We start from the raw sequence: 14324 nt of genomic DNA, 5'->3' as shown, positions 1-14324 counted from the left end.
CACACAGGTGCAGTGAATCCGATTAAGTGAAATTTCCATCCACTGGAATGCTGCAAATGTGCTGGATTAGTTGAAATATTTCATGTGTGAGGGGGTTGGTACAGTCATGGCAAGGAGAGAATTTTTGCATGAGGAATCTCTGCAAAAGCCCCTCCACCAAGCTTCAAAATGGAATCGCATTATAACCTCTCTATGGGTCGCTTTTGATGGATTTGTGAATTCTATTGGAATTTCGGGGAATTCTCCCGGTGAGCGCGAGAAAATTCCACAACTGTTGCTTTTCCCAGAGCTTTTCGATGGCTCATTATTGGAATTTTTTCCGAGAATATTTTAAATTCGCAAAATGGGATTATTTTCTTTTTTTGTAAATCTTTCAATGAAAAATTCCACATTGATTTATTCCTTTATACTCGATTTGCTTTTAAGGAATGAATAATTAAATGAGATTTTTCCTAGAAAATATTTTCCAATAATTTTGATAACTTTTTTATGAATTTAAAGAACGATTGTAGGAGCGCATTGACCAATTCGAGAAGAGAGCCCTCTCGACGGTCAAATGTAAACCCTCTCCTCTCCCTAAATTCCTCTCTCTCCCATAACGGTGCTGAGGACTGCAGCCCAATTGAGAAAGGTCAGTTGGGCTGATGCTGTGAGAGCGAACACACGTCACCGCAGACTGTGTTCCTCTCCAGCATGAAAAAGGGCGACAGTCCCAGCCCGTAAGTGCGCGATATTTAATTGGAACGCCTACATTTCAGAAGTGGGATAAATCCGCGGTCACGAAGTGAAGAAATCGGTGCACGTGGTGCGAAAAAAAATTGAGATTTTCGCGTTCGTGGAAATGAAGTGCCGCGTAATTGTTACGTAACTTGTCGTGATAAGTGAAATTAGTGTTTTTATGAATCACGAGCCCGTTGAGGGGGATTCAGAAGGATCAGTTCTTCCAGTGGCTGCAAAAATGGTGTTGATCCCTTGTTTCCTGCTACGAGTGTCGCTGGAGATTGCTGAATGTTCCCATGGATGCGGAAATGATTCCCAAACGATGCTGTGAGTGTCACATCCGGGAATTGGGCAGCGTAGGACGTCATTGGGAGCCAATGGTGCCTTTATGAGAATGGAGAAAATCGGATGAGAGGAAAATTTATTAAAACAAAACAAAAAAATAATAATAAAACAACGGTGAATGTGGAAGGATTGGCGGAGGAAGTGACTGAGAGGCTCCTGAATGATGCTCTTATGCCTTTCGGGTGATTTGGTTGACGTCCGGGTGCCAATTGGATGTGAATCTCGGAATCACCGGGATCTGACCTTTGTTCAGTGTGAGAGTCCGGAAGATGCGGCTGTTGCCATGCGGATTAATCTGGCCAAGCCACATCAAGATTTGAGCAGTGGAGGAGAGGAAAATTTAGGAAATTTCCGACATGGATGCCACAAAATTCGAAGAATTTCATGGAATATCCTGAATGAAATCATCTTCCTGATCTGGATGCCATTGAAAATTGGCGGTCTGTAGGCGTGTTCGGATTGTGTGCTCCGGATGAAGTGTTCGATGGTCATCGTTGCGGCGAAAGAAAGCGTTTCCGGCACAGCATGGATGGAGTCATGTTCGTTGGTGGGTGGCATGAGGTTGATGGCAGTTACAATGTGTGGAATAGAGTGAGTGCCCATAGACATACGGAAGGATGTTTCAGTACTCATAAATGTGCCTGGAAGTGGATTTCAATGGAATCGGGGACCAATCTGAGGTGTTTTAGTGAGTCTTCGGAACAAAACAACGGACTCTTATGGAGAATATAGCCATAACAGTGAGGAAGGATCGAGGGATTGCATAGCGATTTGCGTGACATTGGTGTTGCGTACGGAAGTCGACGGAACGTGACAAGAAATACATCGCAGAGGATCAACGTATCCCGTGGTCTTTGCAGCGTCATTTGCAGTATCCAGCATGACATCGTAGGTCCCGACGTCTCCTGTAGTGTGAGCGTGACATTGGGGGTCCTCAGTTCCAGAACGGCACACAAATAATGAGCTGGATTGATGCAGATTTTGTTCGGGAGGAACATAGCAAAACAGAGAAGTATAAGTGTGAATGTATGAACGAATGTGGGACCCCAGTGTGATTGAAGGTGTGAATTGAGGCCATGAGAGTCTCCTGAGTGTGCCTTCCGGGAGTCAAAGAATGTGATTTTTCATAGAAGTAATTGCTCTTTGCTTAAGGTATTTCTTTCAGGGACACAGAAGAACTCTGCAGTGAAGTCTGCGTGTTGTAGTGAAGGACGACATGAAGAGACATCAACGAAGGTTAAAGATCTTCCACATCATTGTGGGTGAAGGGACACGGATGATGAATGAAGAATTGCTGTATCTCCAAGTCATAGGCGCATGTCTTGAGAAAAAAAAATCATAAATAAGCTAGTACACCATCGGTTTCGCATGTTCCATCTTTTGTGGATCTCTGAATATCCTCAATGGTTCGTCCTTAAAGGAAAAAAGTTGAGTTTTTACTTCCTCGGTGTTTCTTTCGAGGAGAAATATCCGTCAGAGGGGAAGATCCCATAGAGAGATTCTCTCTCGGAGAAGAATTGTGAGAAGAGACGTCGCGATGAGTCCCTCAATTCGAGTGTTGGTCGAGCTAACAACTCCATGGCAGCTGCCCCATGAAGTCCGTGGGAAATGAAAATGATGAACGCGAATCTGATGGTGGCATAGGCGAATATCACGCAACTTCAGGGTAAAGTGGAGCACCAGCATCTCATCCGGAAGAACATGGAGAAGGATTACACGTCCAAGATTGATGGGCATAAGGATCAAGTGGGGTATTCTAAGCGAAAATGTCATGAAGTTGAGAAGCACTTGGCGGATTTGCGGAAGAGTGAGGCAAATGCCAAGGAAGATCTCGTGGAGTGCAAAAATGAGAAGAAGTACGAGAGGATAAAGCACGAGGGATTGTTCATTAGCTATAGAGGAAGCTGGAAACGGTGGAGGAGAACTTCCGGACAGCGAGTAGTGACTACAATAATGACGTGAGCGATCTCCAACGACAATTGAGTGAGGTTGTGCAGTCAATGACGGGTGTGGAGGAGGAGAATACCCGGCTATTTGCCCTCAATGAGACACTACAGCATAAATCGAAGCGTGAAGGAGGAGAAACAGAGGAATGAAGCGGCTGCGAGGCGAATAAAGGAACTTAAATTTGAGATCTCTGGCTATGGGGAATGGAAAAAGGTGTCCACGTCAGCGATGACACGACTTTCAAGGCAGGTGGATCTTGAGAAGGAGGTTGAGCACCTCAAGAGACAGGGGAAGAGTTTCTACGATGCCGTGGGGGAATAAATTGTTGCTTGAGGAGCAAATCATCAATCTCAAGAGTCGCCTTGAGAAGAGTGAGGAGAATAACGTTGATGCGATTGGTTTGAAAATCCAAATGACGGAACTTGAAAAAGAGCTAAATCAGTGGAAAGCAATTGCAGTGGATCACTGCACACAGAATCTACGGCAGAAAATTGAGGAAATCCTTCACAAGGATGTGATTCTTGTGACTGAGAGAAATAAGAGTAACACAGAGAGGAAGAGTCTGGAGAAACAGAATCAAGATTTGCGTACACAGAATAAATCATTGCTGAAGATTAATGCGGAGCTTCAGAATTCCGTGAAGAATCGTCAGGGAATCGGTCAGCGTTTGCAGAAGAGGATGCTCCTGTTGGCCAAGGAGTGTGACTGCTATAAGCAAGTGATTGAAAACTATGAGAAGGATTTAATTATTTAAGGACCCCAGGGAGCCGTGGGTGCAACACCGGAGAATCAGCTGAGAGTGCATGTGAATATGCTGGAAAAAACAGTTGCGGGCTGTAAAGAGATGTGCACAAATCTCGAGAAGGCTCTCAATGCGGCCAAAGGAAACTCCGAGGCAACCAGAGCGTTGGAACGACATCTCTGATAAAAGCACGATGATAGTTAGGCTTCAATGGTGATGGGTGGTTGAGTTCCTTCAGGTGACGGTAAGCAGTGTAAAGTGAGGCTAAATGAGACGGATTAGTGGAGAATCCGCTAGAAAGCCAGCGAGGATTTCTGTGTCCAAGAGTGAAAATGCAATCAGGACATAAACAGTTAAGTTCAGCAAATAGAGGTACTGTGAATTTTTATTCTTTATATGTACCGGGTATAAGGTCAAAGAATGTTTATACCGATGAGTCCTTGTTTACATTTCCTGAAATGTTTTGCAATCCCGTGATTGCGTAAACATAATTTATTACTGACCTTGAGAAGTCACTTGAAATCTGAAAATATCTGAAGTTCCCTAACAAAGATATTTGAAGATGGTTGTCAGTGATTAACTAATTGGTAGTGTACGAAATGGGTAAAACTTTACCATTTCGAGAGTCATTCCCATTCAGGTGAAAACCTTAAGTGTGAGAATGAGAATATGTTGTGACTAACGTGTGTTTAAGGGTTCAAAACTTACACGCGGTTGAAGACGCAATAAGTCACAAGAGAAAGTAGAGGTAGGGCCTTTCATGGATGTCAAGTTTCGTATGCGAGAAAGATCGCATATGTCTTGACTCCATGGGAACGGTCCAAACAGAAGTTAAGAGCCATCCAGTGTGTTTTTCTACGCACAGTGGTTGACTCTTGTAGGTACTGGGCCTCATGAGTTTAACTGGTGTGCGTGGAGGAATGCCAAGGGATGTTGTGGTGGAAACGAGCCACCGATGGCATGAGTGACATGCCAAGGGAAGCATCCAATTTGAAGTGATGTTTTACACATGGTGGTTCACCAATGAAGGTTTTGGGCCTCATAGGTTAAAGCCGCTATGTGTAGGGTATCATAGGGATGCGAGGGTAGAACCGAATCTACCACAGACAGATGTGTTCTGTCTTTCGTAGCACAAAGATGCTAGGGTAGAACCGAATCTACCACTGACAGATGTGTTCTGTCTTTCAGTTCTGGAAGTAGAACTGAGCGCTCATAAAATTGCGGAATTTTCTTATGGTATTCGCGCCTAGTTCTGATTGAGTTCAACGGACCTTGATACTCGCGGTGTAATGGGTTAAAGGAATGGGCTAGTTGAGCTAAGCTCCTAGCTCGGGTTCCTACTATTCACTGTGAGTTGCCAAGGGACGGCAACAAGATCAGAATGGCCGAATGTAGGAGCGCATTGACCAATTCGAGAAGAGAGCCCTCTCGACGGTCAAATGTAAACCCTCTCCTCTCCCTAAATTCCTCTCTCTCCCATAACGGTGCTGAGGACTGCAGCCCAATTGAGAAAGGTCAGTTGGGCTGATGCTGTGAGAGCGAACACACGTCACCGCAGACTGTGTTCCTCTCCAGCATGAAAAAGGGCGACAGTCCCAGCCCGTAAGTGCGCGATATTTAATTGGAACGCCTACACGATTAAGAGATATAAAATGGGAAGATAAAATTTATTTCTAATTTAAGAATATTTCTTGTTGAACATTAAGGATTATTTAATAATTCGGCGCCTCCATCTCTATTTATTTTATCAACATTTTTAAGCAATATTAATTAAATATTAGAACATTAATATATTTTCAGGTAATTCAGAGCATCTTAAGACTACCAGGGGCCTCCATCGAAAGGTCTAATTTATTTTCCGGGTAAATCAAAGTATTCTGTTAATACTAGGTGCCTCCATTGAATGCTGGGATGTATTTTCTAGATAATTTAAGAGATCTTCAGACTACCAAACCCCTCAATTTAAAATTCTGATGAATTTTTTTTTAAATACTCATTCAAATTCCCTTCAACTACCATGCGCCTCCATCCTCATTAAGTCAAAGTTTTTAAGCAATTTCTCACACAGAAAAAAAGCTAAAGAATGCGGAAATCTACACATTTTTCCATGAGTTCATAAACTTTAAAAGCCCTTGATGTTCGTTCACTACTTCCACATCCAAATTTATATTAAATTGTGCAAGAAAACTGTAAAGATGATAAGCCAAAAATTTAGGTTTTTATAGCCTCTAAAACAGTCTCATAAGGAAGTCTATTTAATCCAGAAAGCTTTAAAATCATTCAACTCCATTTCTCATGGAAAATTGTTCAAAATGAAAAGCCTCAAAGCATTTCCCTGGGTGAGAGAGAGAGTGTGCTTCACACCTTAGTTAAAGTCTGCATCCAACACAACATGATTAGTCCGACGAGATAATTCCTGTGGTTTTTGGGGGGATTTGAGGTGTGTCTGGTCACTTTCCTGTGGCATCAATTAAATTTAATCCTGGCATTCCTGGTTAAAGGACATTCTGTTCATCTCCTCTTGTGTATTTTCAGTAAATCAAAATTCCTTTTGAGCGAAAATTTCATTGAGAAAACTATCGGAATTTTCACTGATAAGGAAAACTAATATTTTCATCTTTAGAAGGTTTTCTCTCTCTCTCTCTAAATGCCTCTCAAACTTCTTCTCAATCTCATGCAACTCTTTCGTCAGCTTTTGTGGAATTTTTATTCATATTGCGCTTTGTTTGGGATTTTCGCACAATGTTGTTACATTTGTACATATTTTTCAAGTTCACGGTGGGATTTGCTTTTGGGGGACTTCGCAACACACATCCTCACACACCCTATCACGCGAGCACTTGGTGACGAAAGAACAGACCATGTGCGACAAATAAATACGAGTCAGCATTAGCAAATTTCTTTATACATTATCACTTGTAAATAAATGAGCTGTGGGGGCTTTTTGTAAATAGAGAAACAACCACATATTGAGAGGGGGTACTCAGCATTTTTATGATTTCATGTCGAGGAGCCAACTTGCCAAGCTTCGAGACATTCAATCACCACGCGTTTCTCACCACGATCACATCGAAAAAGCTTCTATTCGCCAATTTATTTTTGCTTTTTATTTTGTACAAAAAAAGTGTTTGAAGGGAATTATTTTTAAAAGGGAGAAGAATAAAATTTGTGTGGAAAGTGAAAGAATAAGAAAAGAGAAGAAAAAATGGAGACGAAGCGTGATTTGGTTGAGTCCCTGGAGACAAACAATTTCGTCCAATTTGCCATGAATGCCCTGAGATTGCGTCGTCAGAAGCCACTCAATCACCTGGTGGTGGACACCACCCTCACACAGGACACAGAGGAGGAAGTTGAACTACCCGAAATATCCTTGGAGGAGGTGGCAAATCACGACAGTGCCACAGATTGTTGGATCGTCATCTACGATCGCATTTACGACGTCACGAAATTCCTCAAATTGGTAGGGCAAGATTAAGAGAGCGAGAGATAAGAAGCAAAAAAAATAAGTGTTGTAGTGATGCCATGGGCATGAATTAATCACTCATTTTTGGGGGTTTTTCAAAACAGCACCCCGGTGACGACTATGTGATACTCGAGCATGCTGGGAGGGATGCCACAATTGCCTTCCGTGGGGCAGGACACAGTCAGGAGGCGGTTGATTCACTAAAGAAATGGCTAATTGGACAACTCCCTGAGAAGGAGAGGATATTCCGCTGTGAGAAGCCCATCTTCAAGATGGATCTCCCCAAGTGATGGAGCCCTCACAAAACACATCAGAAGGTTTCTTAAAACAGTATTGATGAATATCAATCCCAAAAACGGAAAAGTGTCTTTGTCCATTCTGTGTATACCTACTTATTAAACTAACTTTAAATTGTACATTATTTAGAAGTTTAAGACTCATTGGCCGCGTGGTTCTTAATAAATAATTTTAGTAGAAATGAATTTTAAAGTGTTTTACTTATTTATTGTTAAAATTATTTGATTTATTTATTGGAAAGACTTTTTATGAGTGGTTAATAAATGATTTGAAGACTGTTCTAAAAAAAAATCTACAATTGATAACAATTTTAAGGTGAGTTGGAAGAAATGGAGTATCAAATATTATCGTCAAATGGGGTGAATTTTGGTGGATTTATTTGAATGAAACAAACTTTTTATAAATCTGATAAAAAATTAACCAATTTAATCGTGTAAACGGGTTTTAAATGAGTAATAGTCAAGCAGAATATAAAAGCTCTAAAAAGAAGTTCAAATTAAGTAATTTTCCTTAATTGCCAGTGATGAGATAATTTCATGATTTTTTTTTATTTCCAAAATAAAAGTAAAATAATCTCATAATTTAATACATTTTGGGGAAATTATCATGAGATTAAATTTCCCTTTAAAAAACAACGTACGGTTTAATGGTTTTATAAAGTTATATCTAAAAACAAAGTTCTAAGAACTTTGCAAAAAAAACTGTAATGAGTTTAAAGTTCTTGTTTAGAGGTGATTCTTTCTTTTTAATAACTTCCTTCTTGTTTTTTTTTTTTTGCTTTGGTTTATTGTCTAATTAAAATTAAATTAATTGGAAGACATAAAAAGCGAGGAAACTTTTATATGTTTTTTCATTAATAACACAGGTGGATTAAATAGTTTTAGGTACGATTTTTATATCTTTTAAAAAATTTATAGTGACTATTAATTTTTTTTAAAGACAAAAGTAGCTAATCAGCAAAAATTCTTTATATCTTATATAATTTTTTATTTAATTTTATTCATTTTTTTTGAATTTTTAAAAAAAAACGGCGTGTGTTGTAATAAAAGTGAAATAATTTTTAAATTGACTTAACTTAAAAGAATTTCCTAAACATTTTTTGATTGTTTTAAGCTTAGGAAAGAAAATTTACCAACAAAAAAAGTTTGATTAAAATTATCAGAAACAGTGGACCACCAATACAACGACCTCTATATTTTTTGTTTAGTTCTTTGCTCTTTGTTTAGTTCGTTCCTCTTTGGACAAATATTTTGTTTTAAAAGATTAAAGTAAATGATTGTTCAATAAAAATAGAAACTTGTGGATTTTTATAAATAATTTTTTAGGCTAATTTTCATACAATAATTAAACATTTTCAACAAATATTAATTAGAATTTGATACTTTCATTTATGAAAATATTTTTTTATCATCAATATTTGATTTTTCTTTAATAATTTGAATCATCCTTTATTTTTAGGGGAAAATTAAGCTATTTTCATCCCATTCTTAGATCATTCTGAATGACTAAAAATAAAAAAAATACGATGGACCTCAAAGATTAATAATTATTTTTAGATAGAAGCTGAACTATATAAAAAAAGAAAGCAATTAGTTCGTTGTACATGGCACCCACTGTAGGCCTTTCTTACCTATACAATACCTACAATATTGCCTGATGTTGACGTTAACAACATTTCTCTACACATAGATATTATTCATCTTTATGAATATACATACATAATATGTATTATGCAGAATATACGATATGCTTTATGATGTCTATAATCCACCCTCACCCACATCTCATAGGCCATGGGAAGGAGAAGCTTTTTAGCAAGAGCTTACATGGCTTACATAGCAAAGCTTCCCTTATAATCTCACATCCCCATAATTCTCCCGTATAATCACTCTCATCCCCTTTATCGCTCAATCTCCATTCCACGCCAGCAGGACAATTGGTCCGCACCTTTTTGCCACCACGATAGAAATCTATAAATGGCTCAAATAATAATTTTCCTCCCACACACCACAAAGGATTTTCCAGGATGGGTAAAATCTCTCGCGCTCGCGTTAATTGGACGGCAAAGGGAAATGAAAGTTTTGTACGCCTAATCAATCGGTTGGAAATGGTTGGGAAATTGCACGGGAGGATGGACAAAATCTGCAAGGTAAGGCATAAATGAATCTTTGGAGGCATGAGAGGAAAGTTTTAATTGAACTTCGAACCCTTATACCTCGTTGACCGAGTCATCGCATATCTGATGGCAAAGTTTTCGACGAAGGATATCGGAGAGAATAAATTATTTTTGCTCAAATGCGGAAGGTCATGCGAAGGGGATTTTCACTTTATTAGCCATTGCGTCACGTAGCTGGGCGAAGGAGAATATTTTAAGCAGAGACAAGATGGGCAAAACAATGAATGCGGGAGGGAGTTCGCGGCAAATTATAAATCCATTTTCGCGCGAAAATTAGCGCTGGATTTTATCGCGGGAATTTGTGGTCTCTGGTGTGTGCGATATGGAAGAAGTTGCGACGACAGACGTAATAAAGACGCTCCCTAGAGTGACTAAAAAGATTTGAAAGTCAGGTCATTGGGGCTATCTCTCAAAGTGATTTTCACCATAGATTCCAATGCTAAATTTACTCAATGAAAATTTCCCCACTACAAATTCTACTCTGTTGTTAGTTATTGGCTCGCGCGGATTTTTGTCCAAAAGACCGTACAAGGAAGGAAGAGCGCGAAGATTAGCAATTGTGCGCCATTCAGGCTTTGTCTCTCGCGCAATTTCTATTGACGTTCTTGTAGCAAAAAAACACTCGCGCTAAGAAAGAGAATTTTAACGAGATGCCTTCCGTGTTCTTTAACCCTTTCGCAGCTTCTTCACGTTTTTTCCCCCACAGCAGCATTATTCTCTAAACACAACGACCGAGAGATTAAGTTGGACTTTGGTGCGAATAAAAAAAAAGTGGAGAAAAGTGGGAAAATGGCCCGAAGCTGGGTCTCTTTTTCACTCTATACTCCTAAAGTACTTTTGGCGGAGTAAATCATTCGGAAATTTACTTTTACAGACGAACATTTATCACTCCTTTTCGCCTCTCTGTCCTGCTGAGCAACAACAAAAAAAAAATACAAGCGAAGCCCCATGAGCCATTATCATCCACATTTTGTCTATTTTCCTTTACTCCCCTTCCCATTGCCCACAAAATATTGGGATGAAAATGAAAATGTCATCAACTTTGCGGAATATATCTTTTCTTTCTTACTTTTTTTGCTGCTTTTATGTTATATAATACATACAATGTTGATTTGTACATAATTCAGTACAACAAAAATTAAATGAAATGCGATAAGGAATTGTCTTTTTTTCGTCGTCTTCTTGGAAGACTTTCAGCCTGCGGGGAGTCGCGAAATTGGAGGGACTTTTTTTTTCATCTTGGCTCATTGGAAAAGAAATTTTGCCAGAAGGGAAACATGAAGAAATTAGAGATGGATATTTTCTTAAACATCGACCCAGACCTTCGAAGTATTAAGGGCTTTACACGGTGTGGGGTGCCCCCGAATCTCAATAATAAATTTACTTCATTTTATTTTCTGTCCACCTCCGCTCCCTCCAAAAAGAATTGAAAGTTTGCAAGATGCCAAGAAAAGCTTTTTCTGTCTCCTCAGAAGTTTCTTCTTCTCAGTTAACTTATTAAAAGCTTCATCCCCCCACACACATTAATTGACAAGTTTATGCAATTAGAAAGAAAAATATATAAGTACTTAAAGATTCTTCTGGAAGTTAAGAGAGAGAGAGTAAAGAAATCTATATCTTCTGATTTAATCTTAATGTTTAAAAATCTTATTAAGAATTTTTATAGTTGTAAAAGTTCTATTTACGGGGGAATAGCTTAAATCCAACCCTGAAGATTTCTTGACGCAATAGAGATTTAAAAATGCTGGAAAAAAATCAAATTTTCTTATCGTGCAGATTTTTTTTCTCAATTGAGAGCCTTTTAAATGATATATTCTTTCGAACCGGATCATTCTAATCTTTTAGAGAACAAAGTAAAGTCGACTAGGTCACAGAGAAAGTTTGTTAATACGTTAAGTGCTGGTATTATCACTTTAAACGATTTTATTACGCGAAGGGTGTAACAAATTGTTATGGCTGTCAAAGTAGTTTACCCAGCTGGACCAATGTAAAATAATTGATGCAATGGATGCAATGTAATTAATTTTAAATAGTTCTTTCTATAAAATAAAAATTTATATAGGTATGGTTGTAAAAAATTGTTAATTAATAATAATGTTATTAATCTTTGCCAGCCGATTAATAAATGAATGTTTTATGATAAATTTTTACAGGTAACGTATAAAAATCAAAATTTCTAGTAGACCCCTAGGGGCAAATTTCTTAAAGATCGGATTTTCGGTCTGAAGCTCGATTAACTATAAATTTTATTAAAGCAATACTATTAACAATCGGGTTGTAAATATAATGATTTGTTGTTATTTTTTGACGTGGTTAAATTTTTCCAATTAATTCCCTGAGGAAGGACTTAAATAGTCCGAAACGTCGGCCTTTATTTAAATTTAGCTAACTGAGCTTAAGACAAAAAAAACTTATGTTTAAGAAAGTCACCCTAGGGGATGTTCAAAGGTTTTTAATGTGTTAATTTCTTTGCCAGCTGGGTAATAGTTAAATGAACGTTACATGAGCATTTTCTACAGCGTATAAAAATGAAAACCATCAGTAAATATCTTTTAAGGGGGGTCTCTTGGGAAATCTTTTAGAATTTACACATTTTTAATGTTGTCATTTTCTCGGGGTTTTTCTTAAACTTGGATATCGGATTATGGTTACATTTGAAGCCTAATTATTGAAGTGTAAGAAAATCACTTTTCGCCATTTTAGGTGCGACGCCATCTTGTAGTTTTCCGACTTTTCCGCAGAACTGCCCTAAAACACAAAGGTAGGTTTTCTCAGGATCTACTGGATGGATTTTGATAGGGTAAAAAGCAAATGAAAGAGGACATACCCGTGCAGATTTTGATGTACCAGAATTTTGAATTTCCATTCTGGGGCTGAGAAAAGTGGAAAAACGTCAAAAATATCTGAAAAAAGTCACATTTTTCCACTTTTCTCAGCCCCAAAATGGAAATTCAAAATTCTGGTACATCAAAATCTGCACGGGTATGTCCTCTTTCATTTGCTTTTTACCCCATCAAAATCCATCCAGTAGATCCTGAGAAAAACCTACCTTTGTGTTTTGAGGAAAATCTCAAGATGGCGTCGCATCTAAGATGGCGGAAAGTGATTTTCTTACTCTTTAATGATAAGTCTTTGAATGTTACCAACACTTGAAAACCGAGTTTAAGAAAAACCCCATGAAAAATTAAAATATTTAATTTCACCAGCTCTCAAAAGAGACCCCCCTTAAGCGGTAAACGTATCAAAATGTATTAAATTCATTTTAAAAAATTCCATTTTTAAGGCATTTATGAATATTCTAAAGAAAAATGTTTAGGAAGCATTAGAGCTTCTCTAATTCACAAACTCTCCGCATTAGAACGTAAAGAATAATAAATTTCCTCATTAAGGCAACAAATAAATTCTTGAGGCATTTTCCGCACTGCTGGCGTACAGGTCAGCCCCCGCAAAAAAGAATAAATATCTCAATAAGCTCAATACGGTATTCAGGTGTCCATTTCCACCTGGCGCCGTTGGAGAAAACTCAAAAGTGCGTCTGGCTCAAATATCAAGAGCGGTGCGAAAGTATTTTTTTCCTCTCCGCAGGAATTTCAAAGTTTTGCATGGGCGGCACAATGGGGGGCACGTGGATTGATTATTTGTGAGATTACATAAAGGTTGATGTTCTGAAATCTGTTGAGCCCTCATCCTGTCATTTATATTGTTTTTTTTTTGTTTTTGCTCTGCCCTCGAGAGACAGACGCACAATCAGAGGGAATCTGGGCTGTCTGAACAAACCCACAAAGCATTGGCAGAAGCATTGGTTTATGGCCAAGGGCAAGAAGTTAAAACCCTTCATAATCAAGCATTTTTTTTCCCTCACGAGGAGGGAATTGCGTGTGGAATTTCCGGGGAAATTCGCATACATTTTGATATCCCTGACTCATCCTCATGGCTGTAGCACCACACATAAATTAATCTCCCAGGCGCGATCCCCCGCACAATTCCTTTTCACCACAAAACAACGCTCAGCCATCAGAGAGCTATTTTGTGGGGAAGCCCATTTGGTGCGAGCATAAATATTCGCGGGAAGACCGCATTAGAAGCTCTCTGACTGCTGGAGAGTATTTTGCAGCAATAAACGCGACAATCATGCGAGAACTTAATGGATTTTTAATTAGATTCCAACATTTGAGTGAAATGTGTTTTGAAGCACGCGCCGTGTGGGACGGGGGAATTTCTACTACGTGGCTCCACACACTCTCGCTAATCTCGCAAAATGCTGAATTCAATCACATCGAGGGGGGAGTTCACCGGCACTCCACCTTCTGTGGCAGCGGCGGTATGATGAATTAATGACCATCGAACCGTTAGTACTTAATATATACATAAGTAGGTAGGAGAGCGTACAGAGGAGCTCATTCATTACGTGCGAGAGTACCAAGAGGAGAGGTTCCCCTATCGAGGGTATATCTTCTAAACTTCCACTCAAAATTGTCAAATGCCTCTAATTGAATTCCCTCTGTGTGTGTTCGGGTACTTAAGGGCCCCGCCATCGTGCTTCGCTCCCCTTCAATTCTCATCCAATTGATCAACATCTCATGTTTTTTTCTTCTTTTCTTCTTTCTTTAGCCCCTTCTTGTCTGACTGTGGTG

At 38.9% G+C, this 14324-nt stretch overlaps 1 protein-coding gene across 1 annotated transcript; it reads left to right on the top strand.

The window, feature by feature from the left end:
• The first annotated feature begins 6774 nt into the window (after positions 1 to 6774).
• LOC129790586 (uncharacterized) lies at positions 6775 to 7699 on the top strand. Its single transcript, XM_055828151.1, has 2 exons — positions 6775 to 7214; positions 7322 to 7699. The coding sequence occupies exons 1-2, from the start codon at positions 6960 to 6962 to the stop codon at positions 7505 to 7507; spliced, it is 441 nt and encodes a 146-aa protein (XP_055684126.1). The 5' UTR covers positions 6775 to 6959; the 3' UTR covers positions 7508 to 7699.
• Positions 7700 to 14324: the final 6625 nt, after the last annotated feature.

This window comes from Lutzomyia longipalpis, chromosome 2 (assembly GCF_024334085.1).
Source record: "Lutzomyia longipalpis isolate SR_M1_2022 chromosome 2, ASM2433408v1".
Taxonomy (NCBI): domain Eukaryota; kingdom Metazoa; phylum Arthropoda; class Insecta; order Diptera; family Psychodidae; genus Lutzomyia; species Lutzomyia longipalpis.
This window is presented reverse-complemented; position numbering and strand designations above follow the sequence as displayed.

Coding starts and splice junctions, on each gene's coding strand:
- LOC129790586 (XM_055828151.1), top strand. CDS start 6,960: ATGGAGACGAAGCGTGATTTGGTTGAGTCCCTGGAGACAAACAATTTC. Junction 7,215..7,321: donor TCACGAAATTCCTCAAATTG/GTAGGGCAAGAT, acceptor TTTTCAAAACAG/CACCCCGGTGACGACTATGT.